The sequence below is a fragment of the Platalea leucorodia genome (genome assembly GCF_965183815.1).
Source record: "Platalea leucorodia genome assembly, chromosome: 4".
Classification (NCBI taxonomy): Eukaryota; Metazoa; Chordata; class Aves; order Pelecaniformes; family Threskiornithidae; genus Platalea; species Platalea leucorodia.
This window is the reverse complement of record NC_138826.1, coordinates 38,705,878-38,729,544: the sequence shown is the minus strand read 5'-3', so window position 1 is coordinate 38,729,544 and position 23,667 is coordinate 38,705,878. Positions and strand designations below refer to the sequence as shown.

At 41.0% G+C, this 23,667-nt stretch overlaps 1 protein-coding gene across 1 annotated transcript in view; it reads right to left on the bottom strand.

The window, feature by feature from the left end:
- The window catches only part of MCU (mitochondrial calcium uniporter), a 92,952-nt gene that overhangs the window by 3,186 nt on the left and 66,099 nt on the right, over positions 1-23,667 (bottom strand). The window contains exons 2-6 of the mRNA XM_082309807.1: positions 9,867-9,936; positions 5,579-5,749; positions 4,536-4,640; positions 1,204-1,364; positions 513-716 (exon numbers count right to left, since the gene is read on the bottom strand). Coding sequence (XP_082165933.1) covers positions 513-716; positions 1,204-1,364; positions 4,536-4,640; positions 5,579-5,749; positions 9,867-9,936 — 711 coding nt within the window. The remainder of the gene's footprint in view (positions 1-512; positions 717-1,203; positions 1,365-4,535; positions 4,641-5,578; positions 5,750-9,866; positions 9,937-23,667) is intronic.

Sequence of the window (23,667 nt, the reverse complement as noted above, 5' to 3'; positions counted from 1 at the left end):
GGGGCAAGCATTCAAATGCCTAAACAAAAGCATTTCCAATATGATCTCTGACCCTTTCTTGTCTCTTTAAAGAGGCCAGCATCTCATGTCAGAGAGGTGTGCTTCCCTGAAACTCAGTAGGTACCTCTCATACCCACAGTTTATTTGGGCTGATAAATCACAGCACTTGGAGGCCTGCAGTGCAAGTCAATGTGTGTGAGGCTGCATGGGTGCGCAGAAACCATTACCTGTCAGTAGATGAACCTGTATAGCTAAAGCAGTCAATCACAGAACATACGTAAGCATTTATGGTTAGGTAACCAGGAAAACAGCAACGACCACCACCAGAAAACCCCACAACCATACACCACTGTCCTGGACAGCAACAATTAAATCAAGCGGCATCTAGGTTCTCGCAGGATAAGGAAGGGGCAAAGTAACTTCTAATAGGCACAATTTTGCTATTTGTCTAGGGAGTAGAGCTCAAAGCAACTCTTCTATTGAAGGGTCAATGTCAGCACAACAGGTCCTACCTGGCGAGTCATTACGAAATAAGCATACATTGCCATGGCACTACCATAGGTGATGAAATAGGTGACTGGTTCCATAATGTCCCAAGAATACTCCCACCAGGTTAGGCGGGCCAAAATCCCAAACTGAGTGGCCATGTAGGCCAGGCCTCCCCACAACACCAAGGTTGTCCTCTTCTCTGCTTTCCTGCTGAGCTCCATCCTTACCTGCAGGAGACAGAAGTACATGCCTAGTATTCTCAAAAATAATTACATTGATATAATTAAGAGAGTGTAAAAATTATACCTTGTATTTATATTAAATGCTAAGCGGTTTGAGACACATGATTTGAGTCTAGGTTTTGCAGACAAATCCAGACTTCTTTTCCATCTGTATCTTGCCATCATCTGTACTTTACTCTGAGCATGCTCTGGATAGCTCGCAAAGTTGCTTATTTCTCTATGTTCAGAGATGTTCTGTTGCATTAGCCCCAATCTTTATTTACTGCCAAGCTTATTTCCAATTATATGAAGCATGGAAACAAAATACTTCCACAAAAACCAGAAAAAGACAGAGTTTGGTATACACTCAGTGCATTCTTCTGCTTCAGTAATCTTAAAACTATTCAAAGCATGCCAGGGACCTAATTAAAACCTTGAAATAAATTAAGGCTGCGTTTGGAGGATAAGTAAAATACAATGAGAAACTTCTCACTTTTTCTAGTGGTGCTAGTTGCTCCTTCAATTCCTCTAGTCTCCCTATCAGCTCCTTCTCTTTGTTCAGCTGGTGCTCCTCAATGCACAAGGCGGTATACAACTGCTGAACCAATGTCTTGACATCATTCAGCGTCGTTGCGTTTTCATGGCTTAAGAGCTCTAGGAAAAAAAAAAAAAGATACTGCTTTTATATGCATTTATCCACAGAACTTCTTATATACTCTTCAGAAACTGCTATTAGTCTGCACAGAAAATGCATGAAACTATCTTCTCAACAAAGAAGCCTTTGGAAGAGCTCCAGCACCCAAAGACAATGTGATTTCTTCAAAAGAAAATGAAGCTTTATTATTGAATATTCCTAAAATTTGATAAGAACAAGGAGAAGAAATACATGCTATTAGCTTGACAGATATCAACAGCTATTTCTGATCCATATTTATATACAAGATTTAACGAAGACAAATGAACAACTTACACTAGTATGATCCATCACACCAGCTGTCAAGAAACAGCCAGAATTCAGACTACAGACCATCAGCAACCATAGTTATTGATGATTGCAACCGAAGATCTTGGGTTAGTGGCCCCAAAACATGCAGTCTTAAGATAATTATTTCGAGTACCAACTCCAGGAATTGTTTCCCAACACTCTGTGAGCAACCCTGTGCTGTGCTGCCTACAGGGCAATTAAATTCTCCCTCACAGTACTTAAATAAAGACAGAAACAGGGCCACTAACTGCAACTGCCTTTATCCCTGCATTTCAACACAAAAAGGATTCCTAAAGGAAATCAATTCGTAACAGTTGTGACTAGTGGTATTGTATTAGACACTCCACATGGGGGGAAAAAAACAGTTTCAAATTAAAGCAAAAGAACTTGACATTAGCCCAATAAAGAAATAAATTTTTAAAAAAATAATTTTTGTAGCATCCTTGGGCTTGTACCTTAGGTTATATTTTCAAAATATGATTTTACCAACACATAAAAAGCTATGGACAGCTTAAGTTTTAACACTAGCAGCTCAAGGAAAACAAGTGATTCAGTTGTCTGTGCCAAGGCACACAGAAAGCACACCACAGCCCCCTCCCAGCTAAAGGGCTCCTGTTCCCCTATGAAGAAAAAAAAGTGTTCCTACTGAAGTGGACCATCCAAAAGTACTTAGTATTTAAGATTACATTGTTCTGGCATTTCCATTACAAAATATACCGGGTGATTTTGTAAAAATGGAAAAGCAATAGCTGAAAAGTTTAACAGAACTAATCTCAGTGCCTATTTACAGGCACATTCATTTTAACACAAGCTAACTATAGAAATCTCTCTGGCAAATGAATCAGAGGCAGCAATTTCACGTAACCTAGGTGATCCCAGAGCTCACCTACCAGCGCACAATGGGTATATCATACAAGCGAGCTAACCAAAGCCACACCGACTCACTGACACAGACTTTGCTCTCTTAAACATCAGGTAAGGGCGCTGTATGAATTGCCTTACCTTGGGACAGCAATCTCTCCAGTGCAGAAACAGACACCATGTTTGCATTCTCATTTAGTTGTACTGAAAATTACAGACTAGACCAGCTAGGCTTGATACTGCCACCTGCTCTCAGGGGCTAGCACTTGGAAGAGATACCTTGTTAAAATCCTCACTCTGCTTCTCTGGCTTACAACGTCTTATAAGTGTGTGAAAGCACCACGTTCAGGACACAGTGGGGTGAGAGAGCAGAGAGCAACTTTTTTGTGTGTGTGATATCCAGTGATTTAGATACCCAGTCTTAACGGAGAGTTTTCTGTTAAGGTGCTTTTAAGGAGATTGGAAAAAAAAAAAAAACCATCTCCAGTGGAGGTCAGTAACCCACATAATGGGGAGAAATGGCATCTCACCAATGCTGCACTCCCAATTTTCAGAGTCTCCCACGTACTAAGGACAAGTGGCTGCACAGAGTTCCCTGAGTCAGAAATTTCTTTTTTACTTGGTACTTTTATATTTGAACAATAAAATGCTAGAACACATTTTTATTATTTTCCCTGCAAAAAGGTCCTTGGAAGCTAACTACATCTACAGAGGAAGATGGCATATATCAGCAGATCTTCCTAGAAGTCAGCCACCCAGGGCAGTCTCAGACCCAAAAGATACGGTCAGTCTCATGACTTTTGATAGACGAACTTCCTTTAGCATGTTGTTTTATTCAGGCTGCTCAAGATGGTAAAAGGAACATTAAGAGTTCCCTCACAGCTTTCGCCTTATGAATGATTTTGTTCATTACCTACTGCTTGAACAGAGGCATAGGAGAGAAAGACCCAAACACTAGGGAAAACATCCAGATAAATAGGGGAAGACATTTTCACCATCTAACCTCAATTGGACTTGCAAGTCAAGTCAGAAATCCTTCCTAATTTCGTTGCCTGTCTACAGGGCTAAAAATTCCTTTTAGAAAAATACTGCTTGCAAACTTCACGTTATTGCCTGCAACAATAACAGAACAGTAAGGCAGACAAAAATCACCCACTATCTGTGAGCCAAGCGACAAGCAGATCAACATTTCCAAAACTGGTCCTTTAAGTCCTCAGCAGTAAGTATAGGCATGCAAGAACCAGGGGCTTCATTAAGCCTAGAAAGTTGCCTAGGAGAAAGAGTAGACAGCAGATGAAATTAGCAAGTTCCTGCCTCCACCAGTAACTCTGGAGTGTCTCAAAAGCTTCTTGCAAGTTTTCACATCTTGAAACTTACAGAAGTGTCCAAAGCCCGTTATTTAAAAGGATTTTCTTATTGCTTCAAAATAGGTTGTTTCCCTTCCTATTTGATTCTTAGTAATCTAACCTTGTAAGAGCACTGTCTCATTTATTTCAGTTTGTTAGCTAACAAGGTTTCAAGGTTTTTTTGCAATATTCAAAATACCACACTTAAAAGGAAACAATGTTAACTGTCAGGTGAGGAAGGATTTGTTCTTCCAAATCGGATAATGTAAGTTTCAATCTAATTCCCATTTTGTATCATACTCCTTCAGAATAAGTTAAATTAAATTACTTTTCGGTAACTAGGAAAAAAAATCCAAAAAATTTAAAAACAAAAAGAAATTACATTTCTTCATTTATTCCTCTTATGGGGGGTACTGGCTTTGAGCAGAACAAATATTTGCTTTTCATTGCTGACTACTCAGATTACTTGAATATCACTAAATTAGACTCCAAAGGCAGGATTAGAAACTGCAAGGTTTCCTTTAGAAATAACACTTCATGTTCTTGAACAAGTTAATAAAGCATGCTGCAATTAAACAGGGAACCGAATACTGAAATTTCTTTCTGATGTTTACCAGAACCAGGCTGGTTTACCTCTCTTTGGTGGTCTAACAAGGTATGTGACATCATTAATGATCAGTTTGAAGTCATCCAGCAGAAGCAAATCTATGCCTGTGGAGGAGGCAACACGTGTGCCATCTGTAAGGCAAACACAGATGACTCATTAAACAGTAGAAACAAAGCACTTAAACATGCTGTGGCTAAGCAAGTTGTAATGCCACCCCAAATCCAGTTGTTGGACTTCCACATTTTCCCACAGACAATACTCTTTGTCAAGACGGAGATATAGTTTGGGAGACCTTACATGGCAAATACTAGCTGAGCTATGTATGCAGCTGCTTTTCTAAATTTGTGATATTTTCGGTCATCTTATGAAAAGCAGTTCACTTCGTCCTGCACACTTCGAATATTTTACTATGTTTTGTAACACAATCCAGTGATCTTTCTCTCTTCCCCACTGGCATTAGAAATGATTATTTCAATCTCTGATATTGGACAGCTTTGACATCACTAACCTAGCAAACACCTCCCACCCAGGCCCAGGCTTTTCAGGAAATACCTGCTTTGATAGCACTTTCATAAGACATCCTCGTGATGTTTCAGAGCTTTGGTGGCTAGCAGATACATAGCAATTCAGCAAAACATAGCAAAATATGACATCAAGTGAAATGTGACCAAGTTTTCATAGCTAAGCAAGATACTGTTTCCCTTGTACCACCTGTACACCCAATTCCTTACAAATCGATTAGAACCTCTATGTAGATTGCGTAACTTGCATCTTTCCTACTAAATAGTAAGAAACTCACCAAAAACAAAGACATTAGTCTTAATAGAGACAAGCTAAGCATTAGAAATGTTTTCATCCTCCTTCACTCTACAGTCAGATTTCCTTGGCAAACCTAACTACACAGGGACAGCTAACAGAATGTTCTTACTCTAGGAACGGCATTTTTACCTTCTACTTTTTCAGGAATGTCCAAGAACTCACATCATAACAAGCTTTTACTTAAAAAGCAAAAGGCTGGATGAAAATAGCTGGCAAGCAAGTAAATCAATTCGTTTGTAAACAACAGTACCTGCTGAGTAGATTGCGACCCGATCAATTCCTCGGTCCTCTGCTTGCAGCTGTTGTAAGAACACACCAACAGAGTCTGAGATAGGTTTAAGTGTGAACTGGCAACGTTCACGCCGGGACGGAAGATTCACAGAAATCACAGGTAACCCGTTTTGGTAAACCACCGTCACTTCTACAAAGAAAACAAAAATACAAGTTTAGCATTAAAAAAATAGCAGATCTTCTAGCAGTTCTATATTCGTCCCATGGAGAAAAAAGACAAACATGGTTATGAGCGGAACATGAAAGAGATTTTAAATTTTTAGTTCATCTTTTATCAAGAGATGTGTCCATCAAAGAAAAACTGAGCAATGTCAGAGGTTTTCACTTCCATTAACTTGGCAGTATCTGGTAAACTTTCTGTGCTTTATAGAAAAGTAGAAGATACTTACTCTAAGCACAATCACATCTATACGAAAGGCAACAGGATATCTAAAAGCCACAACATGGTAGCATAGTAGGTTTTGATTAGCTTTTGAGAACCAAAGTATTTTGGACTACGGAAGACAAAACACTGTGCAATTTATCAGGATTTATAGCCCAGAAGACAAAGGCAGACTGTGTATATTAGGAAACATCAAGGAAGGACCTACTTCAAACCTTTCTATTCCTGTTTAGTTCTGGTTTCCTCCTCTTCTAAGGCAACAAATATTTAAGAGAGCCATCAGGAGTATGAGGTTGTAGGAACAGCGCTCTGAGTTTAAGCTTCAAGGTCATTTCATCTAAAATTCATGGGATCAATACACTTTGTACTTCAGAAGATAGACATTACTACTTAGGTGTAGATAAAACAACATTTTCCATTTCTTTAGTGCCGTCAGGAGCTTTTCCAAGAGCATTCTTAAGGATTTCAGTGCACCTTCCTAAAATTTATGGTAGTCACCTGTATGAACTGTAAGCTAGTTATTTTCCTGCCAGAAAGAAAGCCCACTCTGTGTGCTTCAGGATATCCATACACAGAAAAAAGTTAAGAGTTCATATTCTACTGAGTCACAAACAGTGGAAATTTTCTCCCAGTGCAGTAGTTGCTAAGATATAGCAGCACACCTAAAAATGATTCACTTTAGATTGCTACGTATTTTTCTTATGTAAAAACGTAAGGTCTTTTTTATTGCACAGAGCATTTGCCATGTCTCAAGAACTGTGCAGTCACACCCACCTACACTGCATCTGGCTTAGTATTCCTACCTGTTGTAGCTTTGGCCAACTACATGAACCACACCATCTAAACTCATCTAACTCACATATTGACACGCCAAGTCAATTTAAGTAGCTAACATCAAAGCTAGTTGGTCAAAGAAGTCAACGCAAGTAGAAATAGAAGCAAATAATGTAATTTTAACTACCGAAAGAAACTATTTCTCAGCATGCCACTGTTCAGAAAGTTTTGCCACCAACAGCCTTTATACCTCCCCTTTCAGTGATTTGCTGCCCGATGAACTCATTTATCAGAGGATCATTTGCATATTAGGACAAGTCTTGGGGCAACATGCCTTTCCAAAAACGGAGGGTCATGGATGTTGAGAAAGGATGTGCCAGGTACGCTTTTACAAAGCCAGAAGAGTTCTCTCGGGCTTTTGAGTTTACTGTCACATGCCTTCATGAATTGAATCAAGCATGCAAAGGCTTTTTCCCCTCTTCCAGGGGATTGCTATTCAGTGCTGACAAAGAGCTCCTCATTTCATCTTTAAAGACTAGGTGGAAGTGACCAAGTATGGACTTCTACAATGACTAAAGCACCCCAAGAGACCCCAGTATTTGGAAACCTATAAATGCCTATTCTTGAGACTCAGACACCTGACAGGATTTGAGTAGCTTTAGTGTTTCGAAGATTAAAACTCGGAGACAACAGTCAGATATTTACTGAAAAAAAATTAAGCAAACTGCCAATTTATTTGGACAGTTAGACAGAATTTTAAGCTCCTTATCAGCAGCTGTTATGACACCAGCTATCAGATTTTTGCATTCTTTCACTCAAGTATTTGAGCAAGAGGCTGGTAAGAAATAGATTAGCATTAGCTACACTTGTGATAGCAGGCTCAGATCAACATGCTAAAGTGGCTATTTTAAGCTTCTAAAGTATTGAATTAATTGGTTCTGCGAGCAGCGTATACAACTTATGTTGTATACAACTTATGTAATATACACATATTAACTCATGTACTGCTTACATAACTACAAGACAGGAAAAACATTCTTTATTTAAAATGCTACCTTCATTACATAGGCAGTGAGCCAGTTTATTGTAGAGCAGAACAGATAATGTTTGCGCCAACACTTCTCCATGTATCCCCATTGGTACAAGACAACCACCGCAGCTCCGTGACTGCCAGCGTTGGAGGAAGTGCCTACCAGCACCAGCCCTGCAGCATTTTAACCCTCCACAGACCAGATAGAGACCACAGTGATAAACACAATAGGCCAGACTGCACCAAGAGTCATCAGCATTGGTAGCACACACAAAACCTTTCTTGAGGATTTCCAGCCTAGATGAAGCATTAAAGACCAAATTATTTCTTTCAGCGAACAAGCTCAGTAAGTCCAGAATTACAGCTGGTTTATGTTTTCCTTACAAAAAGCTTGTAAAAGTAATTTTCTAGCATAATTCACTGGTGGAGAAAGTCCATAATTCCAGTTTGATTCTCTCATCACCTCCCACACAAGTAATGTCTGGTCAGATTTTTACTGCATTGGAGAGGGAAGAGCTCAGAGGCAAATAAAAAAATAAGAAAAAAATCCAGAGGATGTGTCAATAACACAAACCTAGCAGACAGCAACAGACAGCTCCAGTAAAAGTTATTAACAAGACACTGCGATATGGTTGTCTGCCTTGCTCTCCTCTGCTCTGACAGCCCTGTGGATTGCCTGCATAAGGGCAACCACAAGTGGACAAACCATTTTGGCATTTCACTAATTATAAAGCTAACATTTTGGCTAATCTTCACTGATTAAATTTCAAGCCAGTATTTAAATACATGGGACAAGTTAATTGTATACAAGTGTATTTCGCTTGCACTTACAGATACCTACAACCTGGCCAAGGATGCTGCTAAATAAGGCCATGGAGGATTTAAAAAGCTTTATACGCTATATGAAGCATGAGGTTGCTTTGAGGTATGAATTCCATCCAAGCACCACAAAGTTTTGACTCAACCGTATGTGTACCAGTAACAGGTCATTAGTATTTTTTTTTAAAGATTTCTGTTCTTGGGTAAGAACAACTTAAGCAATATATTAGGCCAAAACAAGGTACAGTAAGTAAAAAATAAAAAGGGTGTGGCCAAAGAAGTCAGTGTTGAACATTTACTACTGGTAAAGGCGAAGTTATTGGAAGAAATAACAAGAGAAACACTCAAGCACAATATGAGGAGAGGTAAAATCAAATCAGGCAAGTAGCTACACACTTACATTATCCTCTCAACCTTACTTGTGTCCTCTACACTTCTACCTATTTAAGCCTTCAGGTTTTCATTTTGAATTCTCTACAGCAGTCACGCTCTCTTTGTGTTTGCACATACTCGCTGTCCTGGCAGGAGAAGCAATTGTGCTGGAACCCTTTACTTTATTAGCTTTTAGGCTTTATTAACAAGCCTTAATGGGGAGGAGATCCACTAACTGCTTATGTCAAGTCAGCATAAGCGCTCTAGTCTTTGCGCACAGCATGCAGATGTTAAGCAGGCGACAACCTCAAAGCTGCTTGTTTCCTCATTGCATTCTGGCATACTGAGATTTTTGAAGTTCCACCAGTGCATTCTTTTGCTTTACGTTATGACAACCTTATCAAAAAAGCTTAATGTCTGAGCTGTCCCAGAATTTAAATAAAGGAACAAAGATTGCCTTGGCTTCACAACTTATTCACTGCAGCAAACAGTGCTTTCAATCGTTTGAGCAAGTAGCTGGTATGAACTGCACTTTCATTACATGAAGTTAACAGTGCACACAGTACCCTGGAAGGCAGGCATCACAAACCTCATGGCTACAGCAGGAAAAAGTCTGGCAAAAAATTTGGACAGTTGCACACAATTACATCTTTCTTTATAAAGCCTGCCTGGTTTCGTAAGGACAGTTATTAGAAAAGTTGACCATTTCCTTAATTATTCTTGACTGACTTTGTTCCCTGTCACTCCCTTAGTTCAAAAGCGGATTACTTCCTAGCTAAAACAGCCTCAACCACAGAAGGGGGTCAGGGAACACGATTTAAGTTAGTGAAGTCAGAAGTGAGCCAAGAGTTTCTGCATGTCAATACTCACCATCAGAGGGCACTACAGTACTGCAATAGACCACTCTCACACTCTGCCAAGGAGAAAGCCTCTGATGCACCTAGAAAATACAAGCACAGCAAAAAGGACAAGTGTTCAGTGCCACTCGTCTGGCAGAATCATACCCCAGTGCCACCTCCTGTCCCCCCTCCCGCCATCACCTACCCCAATGCCTGCGGCTAGGCATTTCCTCCCATCCGCCCCGGGGGTAGCCACAAACCAGGAGCGCCTGTCAAGAACAGCCTCTTCTCTTACCATCTGCCACCCAGTAGGGTTTCCCCCCTCAGCCAAGTTCACCTCTACACACCTCACTCTCAACGCACACAGTTTAAAGTGAGAAGGTATAACAGAACAGCTGTGATTTTCTCCTTCCATATATTTTTTTTTTTTTTAAAGCCGCATTGAGTTAATCAGTTTTAAGAAATCAATTTAGATTACTACACAGAAGTGGAAAGTAGAAATCACAAAACAGCATCAGTCTTTAAAGGTTTTTTAAAAAAAAAAAAAAAAAAAAAAAGAAGTTTTGGCATAACGGTGGGGGAGGGCTAGGGAGTTGTGGATTAAGAGGTTCATTCTCTTTGGTTGTTTCCTGTGCTGACATGTATTTTTTTTCTTGTCCTTACAGACGGAAGCCAAACTAAGATACAAGTAGTAAAGATGCCTGTTCATAGAAGAACAAATTGTTCAAGATAAAAAACAAATATTGTGATACCAAGCTATAAAAAAAGAGCCCAATAAAAAGAAAGCACATGAATGGTTCGTATGTTCTGCAGCCTTGGCAAGGGACTAATTTATTCATGAAAATCTAGAATCAGATTGAGTTAAAGTCTGTCTTCTAGGATAAGTTATACTAGTTACATACTAACCCTCCTCCACCACTGAACTTACAATTCTGGCACAGAAGAGCCCAATTTTTTAAAAAAAAAAAAAAAAAAAAAAAAGAGTAAGGCACAACACCAGCTCTCATCTGTCTTTGGTGGTATATATTTCAGTGACTAGCACTCAGATTTTTCAACAGTTGCAGTCCAATATGGGCATTCCTATGGTCTGGGGTTTTTTGTTTGCTGATTTCTAAAATACAGCTGGCAAAACTGCAGTTCTATAAAGGTATCTCACAGGTAGGGCTTGTTTTTAAAGCAAATTTCTAATAGAAGTTTACAAACAAAACCCAAGCTGTTGATTATTTCTCTGCCAAGTTGTCCAGACCCCCATATTTTGGGAGGTTGCTTTCAATAATCTACTTAAAATAGCTTTATCTGCTACTTCACTTTTCTTCTGAAGCCTGCTATGCAAATTGAGGATAGTTTCAACTACACTAGTCTTGAAAGCAAGACCTACAGTCCAGGTGGTCAGTGCATTGACAGCTCTGGAAATTCACTCTCATTTGTGCTGTATTTACACTCCATTTTTCTCACAGTCTTGACAATGAAAAATCAGTCAAGTCATTTTCTATTTTCTCATTGCAATTGCATTTTCAGCTTCCCGCAGTCAAGTCAAACAGGCAGCTAACAGGAAAAGAGAACTGGGCATTAAACCGCTGTAACTGAACTTAAGTGGGAAGCTGCATGTTTTGACAAAAATAATGTTTAAAAGAAACCCTATATGTCAGGAACCAAAGGGCAAATTTGCCTTTTTAAATTTGAAAAAATAGCAAGTCATCTGGACTGACAGACACCCATGTACTACCGATGAGCAACTAGGAACACTCCCACACACCTGAAGAAAAACAGGTTTAAAACTCAAAAATACCCAAGCAAAACACAGATACAACCTCACATCCTGGACAAATCAAGCTCCACTATCTTGGCATCATTATTATATTATGAAAAAAGTCAGAAACTTCAATGATCAGAAGCCACACCATATCTAAGCCCATTTTCAGAACCAAATTTTACCTGAGGGGAAACCTCTATAGGAAGTTTTAAAAAAAAAATAAAATAAAATAAAAAAAAATTAAAAAAACCTTTTCCTATTTGAAACCATCAACTTCAATTTTAATCCTTCTAAAAACAGTATCAGACCACATACAATAGTAAGTGGGCAGAATTTATACAGTACCACACAAAGCCTCCTGGCAGAGAATGCTACCACAAAGCACTGTTTATATATACTTGTTTTACCCAGTCCCATGGCAGAGCTGGCACTTTCAGATACATGCTTTTCACTGCTTTACTCTTCCTTTTTACATGACATTAATCATCTATTTTTGAAACACTGCACATCAAGAGCCTGCCTTTCTACCAGATTTTCACGGCAGCCCAAAAATCTAGTAGCAGTTTTCAGAAAATCCTAAACCCCATTAAACCCACTGTTATTCCATTGCAAAACAGCTATATAACTGAAAGATATTAGCAGCTAGCACCTGCAAAGACTTTACCTTAAAACCATGAGCATTTGACAGGTATAAGCTTGTTCCAGAAGTCTCCTGCCCTCATACAATACAGGCAAGAACAGGGGAAAAGGCAAAACGAGTTGAAAAACAGGGCATGTTAGGCGACTCATCAAAAAGCTGAGGTGTCCCCAGATTTAACCTCTCTGACAATTCTTTCACCCTGGTTCAGGTCTGAACCAACTCTATGTTTCATTAACCCCACAGCAATATGGTGCCATTACGTTTTACAGAAAGAGACACTGGTTAATCTATACGTATCTGTCACTCCTGCAGTTCTCAACTGCGCCTTGCAATACATGCTGCTGTTCGAAATTTCTTATCTAAGAAAACAGTCTCTACTGGTTAGGAAAAGAAAAAAAGGAACAAATGAACTCTAAGTCAGCAGAGACCTAAATGACATCTCCTGCCATCCAAGGTTAGCGAGAGCTTAAGGAATCATCAATCATTTTTATTCTTGAAGGGTGGCTGTTGTTTTAAAATTGAGATAGAGAGAAACGTCTAAACCCTTTATCCAATGTCTGCAATTCAACAGCTTTATGCAGAAATGTGACAGAAGGCTGAGGCTCAGGACTGAAGCAGTTGCGGGGCAGAGGAGAGGAACTTGTTTCAAGCTTTGCTGACCAGATCTTACAATCGTTTGCCTGCAGGTAAACAGTCAACAGCTCACCATTTCAGCAACCAAGTGTGGAATAACTACATCCAGGTTTCAGTTGAGACAGACTTGTCCACCACTTCCAAAATAAGAGGTATTGGGAGCGTGAAAAACGCCAAAGCCAGACCACTGAAATCAGAAGCTTTAAATGCCAGAATAACTTTCTGGGTCTCAAGAGAACAGATGCAGGAATTCAATCCATTGTTTCCTGTCTTACCTGCAGTAAGATGCATGTTAAGAGGCTCGGGGTACGCAGCAGCTTCGCTCCCAGAATGATTATGGGAGCAAGAGAAAAAAAAAAAAAACCAACCCAGTCCTTTGTCTAAAACTAACACTTTCCTCCAGCCTTATCAAGGTCTATATTGGACAACCCAAAGATTAAAAATAACAGCATCTCTATAGGTCCTAATGTAGCTATCTCAGTTCTATGTGTATGACAAAGTTAATCAAAGCCCTACTGGAAAAAACAGCCTTTTACCTACCGAGTGCGCTCTGATGAGAAAAGAGGGAGCAATCTGGCAGAGCTCATGTTCTGCATTTTGTGTAACTATCAACGACAGAACGGTAACAACTTTGGGGTACCCAGTCTCTGAACCCTAAATAAAATCAGAAAAGAAGTTGTCCAGAAAGAAAACACCCCAAGCATGGAAAAGGTGAATATTTTAATCTAGAACACAAGTAAAACATGCTGCTAACCCATTGCCTGGAATACCAGTGCAGCAAAAGCTGCAGAGCTTTTGTGAAAGAGAGCATTCTCCGTGTCAAAATTTCTTACCATGAGTGAAATCTTTAAGAGATACACTTGCAAGTGCCAGCTGCAACATGTATTTTACAATTTATGAAGGGCCTCCTTTAAATGAGGCTGCCTTAAGTCAGACATGAAGCAGCTCACCTTTTCCAACAAGCAACAGCTATTTTCCTCTCTACCCTGACTTTCACAGCATGAAAAACTGTATGTCTTTCCTGGCTCTAACAGTGGTTATCCTAAAACCTCCCGGCTAGCATCTCAGTGACAAAAATTGCTGTGAGCTTCCCCGAACAATCACGGTAACCCAAGCCACCCACCTCTGAAGTACTCAAGAGCTCCATTTATCGACCTTTCCCTCACTTCAGTGCTCCAACTACTTCTACTCCTGTACCCAGTTTGTTACATTTTGATCTCTCTACTTTCATTTTAAGTCCTTTTTGTCCTCCCATTTTGCTTCCCTCTCACACCAGTTGTGTTTGCAAAGCAGAGGGGAGACAGAGTGAAACTGTATTCTGATCAGAAATCTGCTGTCCAAGCTCCAGGATGAGTAACTTATCAAAACCACTAATATTTTTACACCAGTACATAAGCTCCTACGGGATTTAAGTACATACAACCGTTTTTTCCAGCATTCTCCCCCTTTCTTACCTCAGTTTCCCCATGACGCCATCGCCGAGGGCCGAGGGGCTGGGCTGTGCCTCACCAGGGGCCACCAGAACCTGCTGGAACCGGCCTGAGGCAGCCCCGGCCTCTCCTCAGAGACCCCCAGCCCCGCTGCCAGCCCCCTGGGCACCCAATGCAGCAACTATTAAAGCAAAGGTTGCAAATAACGTCCTTCGGGTATGAACCAATGCAGGGCTCTGAGCACCGACCTTTTCAGTCCCCAGACGAGGAAGACTCCTACAGCAGTCCCTCACACGGGCCTGAGGACAGCAAGGGGACAAGGAGAAGACCTGATGGCAGCCCTTACCCCTGCAACACCAGTGAAGAGGGATCCTGCTGATGCCAGCACCCAGGCGCAGCCCTGCTAATTTCAGATGCCTTCTTCAGCATCCTCGGAAACCTCCAAAGACATAAAAACGGGCCAGTCTGGCATTGGAGATCTCTGCCTGCATCTCTCATCCCCTTCTTTGCCACCTCCGTTCTTTTGAGACATCTGGACACCTTGGCCTGCTTCCATGATTTCCCTTTGAAAAAAAATCTCAATCTTCCTCTGAAATTGAGCCCAACTTTACCAGCATTTGTTCAACAAATCAGTAACCTTGTATGAAAGACCTCCTCCAACTTTTTGCTGCGGTCTCTGGATACATTCGTATAGCAAATATTATGTGAAGTATTTCCTTCAAGGTATGCACCGTGCTTCTGCTTGAGAGCCTGGTATGCAATAAAACAGCGCTTGCTCTTGCAAGGGTAACGCTCAAACCACACTGCTTTGCTGCCCTGCAGCAAGCTGGCATGCAAAAGCCCCAAACATTTGGCCAGAGAGAGCAGCGTGGCGGGGAAAGCCCTTGTACCTGGGAGCCATGCTCCTGCAGCACGGCTGCGGCAAAGGAGCCCCACACCCCGAGCACAATTTTCTCCCTGGTTTCCAACACCACCGAACTGCTGCCTTTTTAAACCATACAGCTTGTCTCCCAGGACACGAGCACTTGCCTGATTAAATCCCACTGGCTTGAACTCATTTCTTGTTCTCTTAGCCAGTACGCCCTTGCTCACATCCCACTCAAGAGGTCATATTTTGTCCCGAAAAGAACATTTCGCACCCACTGCCTCCATAGGGCAATGTTTCTGCAGATGAAGGTCAAGCAAACGAGAACTTGTCTGAACTGCAGTGCCGTTCTTTGATTTTGTTTTTCTTTTTTGTTTTAAAATCAGGCTGAGGGGACGGACACAAAAAAGGCAATGCCAGTATGATGTGGGAAGTGTTAATCTTTGCATTTGGAAGCACTTCGTACGACCTACACATTAGCAAATGGTCTTCATTTGCCACACTTCTCATTCCTGCCTGAATTTTCTCTTCTTCCAGCATTAGTACAGAGCTTCATCACATCTGCTAGGAAAGGAACATAAACAGGAGGTGAGCTATAAATATTCCCTTCTCATCCTGCTTCCTTTGCCCATCTGCCTAAAAAGAAACAGGTAATCCACAGTGTCCAGGAAGAGGTGGGGGTAGGAGGAAGGAGATTAATTCTTTACAGAAAAGAAAAAATAAAAAAAAAAAAAGGGATGAAGCAGCTGCTCCTTGTTCTTCATTGCGCCTTTCTCCCAGGCGTTACTGCTGCTGTGGAGATGCTGCAACCATGAGTCTTATAAACAGGAACATCACTCCTTTTGATGGCTTCGATAGAGCCTCTTGGGAGCAAGAGAGGGAAAAGGAGGTAATGAAAAGGAAAAGGTTTAACAGACATGTTAAGCACATTGGTCAAGCAGTCTCTACTGCTTTTAACAGGCGATTCCCTTGCCACCATCCACACCACTTTTCCCCCAACAAAAAACTCAAACCAAAACAAAAATGCAAACCAAAACCTTTTCTCAATCTATATTCTTACATTTATTGCAAATGTCAACAACTTAGAGAATTACACTATTCCTGCACTTTACTTGAAACAGATGACAGCCACAGTACACCAGGCACCATACTCTTTCATCCAAACTTTACGCAGTCCTCCCTACCTCTAGCAAGCAACCCAAAGCAGGGCTGCAACATCTCCCTTGCAGTTTGTGATGCCAGATCACAGTTTCACTATGAAAACATTTTTGCTTTCCTGGAGTAGGGTGGTTTGAATTCCATTTCTTTAATACAGCCTTCATGGTTACTGGAAAAAAGCTGAGAATTTTAATTCCCTTGCATTCTGAAGACTTGAAAAACAGAAACCAAACAAAATACCATGTTACATTTAAGCCTGTGTCAGCTTTAAACCTGAGCACAAAGATGAGGCAGAGCTGAATTCCCTTCCCTAATTTCCAGATTCATTACTTGAATCTTCCTGTACCGAAAAGGATGGTACCTCTCTTCTCAAATTAAAGGGGCTTCCAACACTGGTTTAAAAAGCAGTTGGAATAATTTAGTGAGTTTTGATCCCACTGATTTCAGGGTTCATAATTTTGTCTCCCTCAGCCACTCACAGCTGAAGATCGTATAACCAGAGAGAAAGAATCAGATGGATTCCCTTCAGCGATTCCCCCAGGGCAGGTTACTGTTGTCTGGTTTTTTTGTTTGTTTTTCTGCCTCTAGCACTTATCAACCCCATTAGGCAATTCCTTTTGTCTTTGTCATAGCCAGTTTAAAAGAAGAGCTCTTACCCCTCTTCTCCCGCCTTGCTGCCATACTGCACAAAGAGCTTCGCAGCGAGGAACCAGCAGCTAACTGACACATCCCTGGCTCGTACAACATCAAGAATGAAACAATAAGCAGAGTTATGAAGTGAGATTTCCACAAGTGCAAGGAAATTCCTTCTGCCTCAGTGCATGCTGGGGAGCAGCCAACTCGCACTGGTTTTCCAGGGAAAAAAAAAAAAAACACTCAGAAATGAGGGAACCTTGCTTTCAGCTCTTGAAAAGAAACAGCAGGCTCTTGCAGACTTTGGAGTCAGTGCCAGCATATGTACAGCTTCAGAGAAGCTGCACACTCTGAAATATAGAGAGGCACAACATTCTGCAAGCCACAGCAGCCCAGTACATCCCAGTACTGGGGGAGTCCTACACCATCAATTTCCTGCTCATTTTCCTGCCAGAAAGAACACACACACACAAAAAAAATCTCATCTCTTTATCTAACCTTAACTGGGTTTGGTCCAAAAAGGGAACTGGTGGAGCAGAAACGTAAGTAGTCTTGGTGGAGGAATGCCTTGGACAGTAAGAGGCAGCTCCTTTGTACCCAACAAAGTCACATCAACTCAGTCCAAGCATTAAAGACAAATAGCAGTTCCTTCTCTCAGATGATGAGCCTTACAGGTAAAGTGTGGAGACTGAATTAGCTTTACGATTGAATCCTTTACGAGGCACTTAGTTGGCGAGTTTAAAAGTATTTTAACACCCAGAGGCGCCAGACAAATTTTACAGTTACTCTCACATTCAGTTCAGGTCCTAAGACAAGAAACATACGTTTGATAAACAGCTACAAATACCTGTGGCCAATTAACACTGGCCAGGTTTCTTCTGTAAGAAATACCAAAGCTTTGGACATTCAGCTCAGCATGCTTCTTTGCTGTCTATGTCCAGTTTGCATCAGTTCACTACCACGTGTGATTAGTACAGTAAAAATCAATCCTTTTGCTAGTCCCGCACATGTCTTACCATGAAGCCCTGAAAAAAAATCTTCCATTTGATTAAGAGTGAATGCCTGACATTTTTCCCCTAGATATGCTATCTGCCATAAATTTTGTTACTGTACAACTCTGAGTTCTAAATCACTTATGTTCCCTGGCAAATTATCGTCATAAGAGCAACAGAAGAAAATGAAAAAAATTCCAACAAAAATACATTAATATTTTAAAGCCATTAAGGACCACTGTTTCATTTTGCTACCAGACCACAGATCAAGGGAACTTCTATGCGAACTTAATATCCCTATATGTTAATGTTTAATACCCTTTAGTTAACGATGTACCTTGTACCTTACTATTTCACAGGATGGCCTCCCACCTCCACCCTGAGAGGGGAAACTGCGCAACGCTCACCTACTGTGTGCCACAGGTATGTGCCTGGAGAAGGCAACTCAGCAGAAGATAAACACAAGTGAAAGGCAGTGCTCTGCAGAGGCAGATCTTTATTGACACACTAATGAAATGCATTAAGAACACACACTTGTTTTGAACCTGACATCTAAACAGCATGTTAAATTCAATTTTGAAGGTTTCCCAGTTAGACTTTCCTCAGCTCATCTCACCTGACGTCTCTGCGAGGAGATGGGAAACTGGGGTTGACCCCTTCTGTACAGCACAAAGAACAGCCATATGATACCCAACAGCATTTTGTGTAGTTTCGGAAACGCAAACTCAGCGGTATTTCCCAAGCTCCTCAACAGTGTTGTGTTACAGTTCCAGCCTGGCTAGGGAGCACACAGAAGAGCCACTTTGGTCCTGCTCCTCTGGAGGAGGCAAGCATTTAATCACCTGTGGGACTGCTCTCCAAACTCACCTATTCCCAACCTCAGCAGCAAATGGGTCTGACTGGAACTCCAGTGCCTGCGCTGACCATCATCAGTCACCTCCAGGAAAATAAGGTGGAGATCCAGAGATCTAAAGGTTTTTATTTAATTGACCACTGATAAAGGAAAGGACTGTAATGGTATCTCCCAGTAGTGCTCACTAGCTCAAAGCTATTCATTTCAGCATCTCCTGCATGGAATTACTGTGCTACAAAACTGAACAACGTAATTATACTTCAATGCATGAAAGCATGACAGAGGTACTAACAGCTAAACAAAGTTTCAGGAAAGCTAAAGTCAATCATTTCATCTGACAGCCAGCGCTGTCCTCAGACTGAGCTCAGTTGTGTCCTTCAAGCTGAGCACGGTGGGAGGAGAGGCTGAACACCCTAACGAAGGGCTGCTTCTCCCCATTAGGCGCCACTGCAGAGCCTGTGGCCAGGCCCTCGTCAGCGCCAATTAATTCTGTCACTTCCTGGACCTCCCTCCTTTATCTTAGGGAAAGGAGTTGACACTGGGTTTATGGACACATGCACTATGCACAAACACACCTTTAGTTTATATAATTATTAATTAAGTCAATGCATCTAAGTTAAATCACTAGTTAAAGAACCTTAAAGAAAACAGACCAAGAACTTTCCTACACATTTTCAATGGTTAACAAGTATCCGCTACCAGTACACATGATAAAATAGGATTATAGGGGAGCATTATGAAAGGAGTTCCCAAACATTTGGTTCTGGTTTGGTTTTCGGTTTAAAAATACTGTTTTCTACTAATTCTATATCATCCAGATCACAAGGGTTGTTTTAGTAGGATTTTAATTACAATTTTTTCAGATTGTTTCAGCCCAAGTATTTTTCTTCTGTTTTAAAAATCCAGAACATAACATTTACCATGTTTATACCTCTAACCATCTAAAAATTTTTCGCACAGAAACTGTTGCAGCTTCATCCAAAGAATAAGACACAAGGAAGACCCAACACAAAACAAATCAGTTTTCAACAGCCAGTCCTGAAAAGCCGATTTGAACCAACTGCCAAATTATAGTCTGTAAACCGCACATCAGAGATGCATGCTACAAAAGGTTTGCAGTGCACACTTCTTTCCAGTATGAACACTGAAGCTTAATTCATATTAAGAGACTGAGAACCCTTGGAAACAACACACTAGAAAAAAATGACAATTTTTGTAGTCATTAAGACCATTTAAGAATCAACAGCCCTGGGAAAAGAGATTATCCTGGGAGAGAGGGATTTGGAATGGGAAGTAATGGGAGATCTTTGGCTAGGTCACTTCCTTAAAGCTTTTCCAAATCAATTAAACTGGGTTTAATATACTGTGATAGGTGTTCAGTGGCCTAGAAGAAGGCAATTTACAATTTGGCTCTGAATTATACAAGCTGTCAGAGACACCTTTACACTTTGTATTTTCATTGACAGTCTCAGCTAGTTAATGAAAATTGAATCATTCTTCTCAGGAAAATTAAATATACACATGAAAGCACAAAAAAGCCTCTGCAGAAAAAACACAAAGGGACAGGCATCAAGGTAAGAACTTCAAAACATACGCTTTCGATCCAAGCAAGGAGGCTGGCTTAGCTCAGGCAGAATAGGATACTCTCCATACTTCTCTTTCTAAGAACCTTTTCAATGCTTTCTCACTGCAGTAAATAGACCTGGAACCAGGACTTTTCCTTTAATCCAATGCTAATTATTACTTAAAGTTCTTTCAACCTCGAATCCCAGGTTGCTTCTCTAGAGGGACAGTCTTAAAGAGGCCGAAGGGCCCCGTCTACCACCTCACACACAGGTCCGCAGCCTGTGCTAATGCAAGTTGAGTAAAAGCCCCCTCAGTTTCCCAGACACACACCTCCTTCTAACGATTTCATCCGCTGCCTTGGTGTCAGATGGTGAGCAAAGAGCCAAAAACTTTCCCTCTACAACCACCCAGGCCTTGCAAGCAAGTTGCTACAGAACCACCACAGCACTGGAGACAAGTTACACTTTTACTCGGTTATGCTGTCTGCATCGCAGGGACTTCACCTGTGCAAGTGAGAACAGGCTACACGCACCAGAAGATTTATCAAGACCTTCACCAGGACCAGTCAGTCAGTTTGGGTCATTCCTTAATGAGAAAAGCTGAAGTTCCTATACAGTAAGGCCACTTCCCACTTTAAGATGTCATCATCTTAAAGCAGGTCAGAGTTCCCATCTGAGTCTTGATGTAGTCTTGTTTTGGCTGTATTGAGTGAAAACGTGATGGAGAGAGCAAGTTTCCATAGCTAACATACTGGTAGGACTCTGCCTTGTCTTCAAAGCAGCCCTGTGCTTGTGAAGTCTGTTGGGTTCACAGTTTTGCAGTCTTGTACTTGCACCGAGCCACAGCTTGCAATTGTCTCCAAAATACTTATCAACAAACTTAGAAGATCCAGACACAAAGGGAGAATGAGTTGGGTTTAGGACTCTTACAACTGGTTTCTTTCATCCCTGCCTGCTTTATTTTACTTCACTGATGGGTGAAGTGGATCAAAACAACTTGTAAGTGAACCACAATTAGCTGGCACAGCTGCTAGTCCCGATTATCTCTAACCCTATCTGCTAAAAGCTTGCATGTCCAGAAATACTCTCCTGAGGCACTGAAAGCAGATTCCTCTTATGACAGTAATTTTTCTTTTTTTTAGTATAGACAAAGCTTATCACTAAAACAAGGCAGAAAACAGCAAGGCATTACCAGTTAAGAGTTCAGGTATGAGGCCCAGACACTTCCAACCAAACAGGTTTTTATTTGCAGAGACCAAGTCCCCTGATGGCGCGCTCGAACCGATTCAGATAGCGCACAAAGTTTCGGCTTTCTCAGCACAGCAGTAAGAACACATTAGCCATTGAGAAAGCATTAAGAGAAGTAGTAAAGAAATAAAATAGCTGGATGCAAGCAGTTTAAGTGGCTGTCCAGCTGAATACTAGGCAATTCCATAAAAGAGCTCTAGATGCAAAAAAAAAAAAAAAATTAAAAAAAAAAAAATCAGTTGAAAAGCAGACCACTGTTTTAGACACACAAACCAGCAATAGTTATATCAAGTCCAGATTAAATATCAAAGACAGCTAATTTCCGAGGGAAAACAGTCATGATGGAAACCAAAAACATGCACAAAGTATGGCTTGAAAAGTAATAGCTAGCATGGTCATAGAGCAGCAAAATGGAAGGAATGCAGGTCACAGCCTTGTTACAACGCTGCACGGCAGAGCAGGACACTGCATCAACTGCAAACGGTATTTTTTCAGGAATATGAAAACACAGCAAATCCACTCAGCCAGGGTACATCCCACGCGGATGACAAGATGACATGGTTTGTCCACACACAAGCACAATTTCTGCGGTGGCATTTGGAATAACCTTGTGCTATTATCAATGAGGAGGTTGTAGAGCAAACAGAATCCTTTTACCTTGCCCTTTCTCATTGTGGGAACAGTGTACTTCAGTGTTTTGAAGCTAATTTAAAAAGGCAAAAAAGTCTTATCTGTACGTTGTGCTCCTGTAATTCAAGAACATCAGTATTATCTTGGAAAAAAACTAAAGACCGAGTTACAACTGCAAGAGTTTGAATACATCTGTGAAATCACGCATGGGTGGTGGGTGACTGGCATACCCTTCTCCTCTTAGGACAAATTTCTTTTCCACACTGGAATTAATCTTCCTTGGTTTCTAATATGCCTACAGACAAGAGCAACAGAAGTAATTTAAGTTCAGTAGATTATTTTTTTTTGGTGGCACTGAGAGGTTCTTGGCATGCAACGGCTAAGAAGGTATTTATAAAGTTAAGCTGCATTGGAAAGACCGAGAAAACACTGGCCTGTTCCAGCCTTTCTGCATGAGACCATCACCAGTTACAAGTTGTCACAAGCCCCTACTTACAACCAGGGGGCTGCTACCATCATGTACTTCACAAAACACAGTATTTTAACTTTTTAATTAATAACCATAAGAAAGAGATACTGTGACAGTTTTACAGCCTAGAACGCAGTCTGTTAGTGGTCATTGGTTTGGAAAAATTTCTAAGTGAGACCTGTTCTATTTCTCATGGTAGGTGCAATTTGTTATCAATATATACAACATATTTAATAATACAGAAGCAAGTTTGACAGACCAACATTACACAGTAATAAGTCTGATCAGTAATAACTGCTGATCTCCTCACCTTCTTCCTTGCTTATTATAGAAAGGAAAGATGGATTTAAATTTAGAGCATTAAATTTAATGAGTTTGACACCATGACTCTTTGGATTACCCAAAGGCTTGCCAAAACCTCCATCCTCCAGACACCAAAAAATGCAGAAGCATCATCTCTGAGACCACTGAACAACCACTACCCTTTTGGTTTTGGGGGCTAGTGGGAAAACCTGTTGACAAGTTTGTAGGAAAGCATGTGGCAGTTGAGGGGACTTCTTCTGGGAGAGGGAGTTTTCCCACACACATTTATTATTCTTAACTCAGCTAATTTGAATCTCCTGGTTTGGAATTCTCCATCTTCCAGACAGAAAGTCTTGCCTAAGGAATAAAGGAAGATTAAATACCTGGTTTCACCAAAGGAGCAGTATCTCCAGGAGAGCATCCTGTCCAAATAACTCCTCTTACCAAAGTGTCAGATCTGTATGTAATTTCCCTGGACAGAGGCAGCTTCTATGATGTTTAAACCCCCAAAACTCCCCAGAAATCACAGCAGGAAGTTAGAGCACCCCTCGTCCCTGCTGACTGAAAGCCACATGCATGCAAAGCCAGCTCAACCTCACGCTGTGGTGCTGTTACGTCGCTGATCTACATTACAGATGTCATTGGCATCACGCTCCCTTG